General features: G+C 28.1%; 1 protein-coding gene across 1 annotated transcript in view; it reads left to right on the top strand.

Moving 5' to 3' along the window:
- LOC117181832 overlaps positions 1-1,156 on the top strand; it is a 13,536-nt gene extending 12,380 nt beyond the window's left edge. The window contains exon 5 of the mRNA XM_033374827.1: positions 107-1,156. Coding sequence (XP_033230718.1) covers positions 107-361 — 255 coding nt within the window. The 3' untranslated portion in view covers positions 362-1,156. The remainder of the gene's footprint in view (positions 1-106) is intronic.
- The last annotated feature ends 241 nt before the right edge of the window (positions 1,157-1,397 follow it).

Genomic DNA, 1,397 nt, shown 5'->3' with positions numbered 1-1,397 from the left:
GAGGGGGCAGTTTACCAACCTTAATAACATCTCAATAGGCTACAAAAACCTTTTTTTTGTAGGCACATGGAACCTAATTAACAATTTTTAAATTAATTATTTTTAGATATATGGATTTGTGTCTATGCTACTCTATTGTCTCGAGGCTTGCTTAAACTGCAAGGTGATGTTGAAAAGGAAGACAGAGTCTGAAGTAAAACGAGAAAGTATTAAATTATGTGATAATTGTAGATGGTGGAATCAGCCCTCAAGTAAAGCATACAATGGGACCGAATCTAGAAACAATAGTGATCCCAATGAACATTGGACAAGATTTTATGACCTGAATGCAATAAGTGATGGATGTATCATAATTTTTTAAAAACATCTAGTGTTGTCCTATGAAAGTTTAATATTTCAACGTTAATTAAGATAAATGTAAAAACAAACCGAAATCGCACTTTTACCCCTCTAGTATTTTTCTTACTTAGGAAAAGATGTATCCATAAAATAATTCAAACCATGAATTATTATCATCGTTTATTATGATTTTGTATCACTGTGATAATTTAATCATAAACATTCATAACCCGTGGCTGCGTCCAACTTTATTAGAAGTGCTCGCATTTGCCTAGAGGTTTAGCCAGGGGAGAGGAAAACTGCAGAAAACTGAAGATTCTTGTTTATAAAATATTTTTCTATATTATTTTTGAAAATTTTAGTTTGCAATGACATGAGAATTTATACATGATTTAATACGAGACGCCAAAAATGATCACAATGTCAATTTGCACTGGAGAATATGAATTGATTTTTTAAATTATTTTGAAGTAAGATTGGGATCCTGGAAGGTGTGAAAATAATGGATAATGATAGAAGAGAAACATATTTTCGGACTCGATGAATTAAATAATAATAGTATCTTTGGGTTGGTATCGTTATTGTGATATAAATATACAAAGAATTGGAATTGTAATGGTACAACAAGAATTAAGATGAGCGTTTTAAGAAACTGTCGGCAAATATTGTTTGATATATAATTTTTATTATATATTGTTGATTCGTGGTGTTAAATTACTACGCAATTTTTGTAACAGAAAAACATTTTCTTATTGTTAACATATTTTTCTAAAAGAAATATTTCTTCACTTTATCTTTCATTAAAATTTTTGTAATATCAGAATAAGCTTATCATTCAATAATTTTTTTTATGATAAGATTTTATTAGTTAATATATTGATAATTTTATGAACATATTTCAGCAGAACTGGAAAATTATTTATGAGGTATATCCATTAAAAAATGGAACAGTAATCATGGACATTTTCATCCAAATTTTTTACATTTGAATGGTTTGATTAAGATGAAAAATTTTCAGAAATTTACTTCAGTTAGTGAACGAAAACAGTTTACAAAAG

Source organism: Belonocnema kinseyi, chromosome 10, assembly GCF_010883055.1.
Source record: "Belonocnema kinseyi isolate 2016_QV_RU_SX_M_011 chromosome 10, B_treatae_v1, whole genome shotgun sequence".
NCBI classification, from domain to species: domain Eukaryota; kingdom Metazoa; phylum Arthropoda; class Insecta; order Hymenoptera; family Cynipidae; genus Belonocnema; species Belonocnema kinseyi.
Note: the sequence above shows the minus strand (reverse complement) of the source record. Positions and strands in the feature narration are given on the sequence as shown.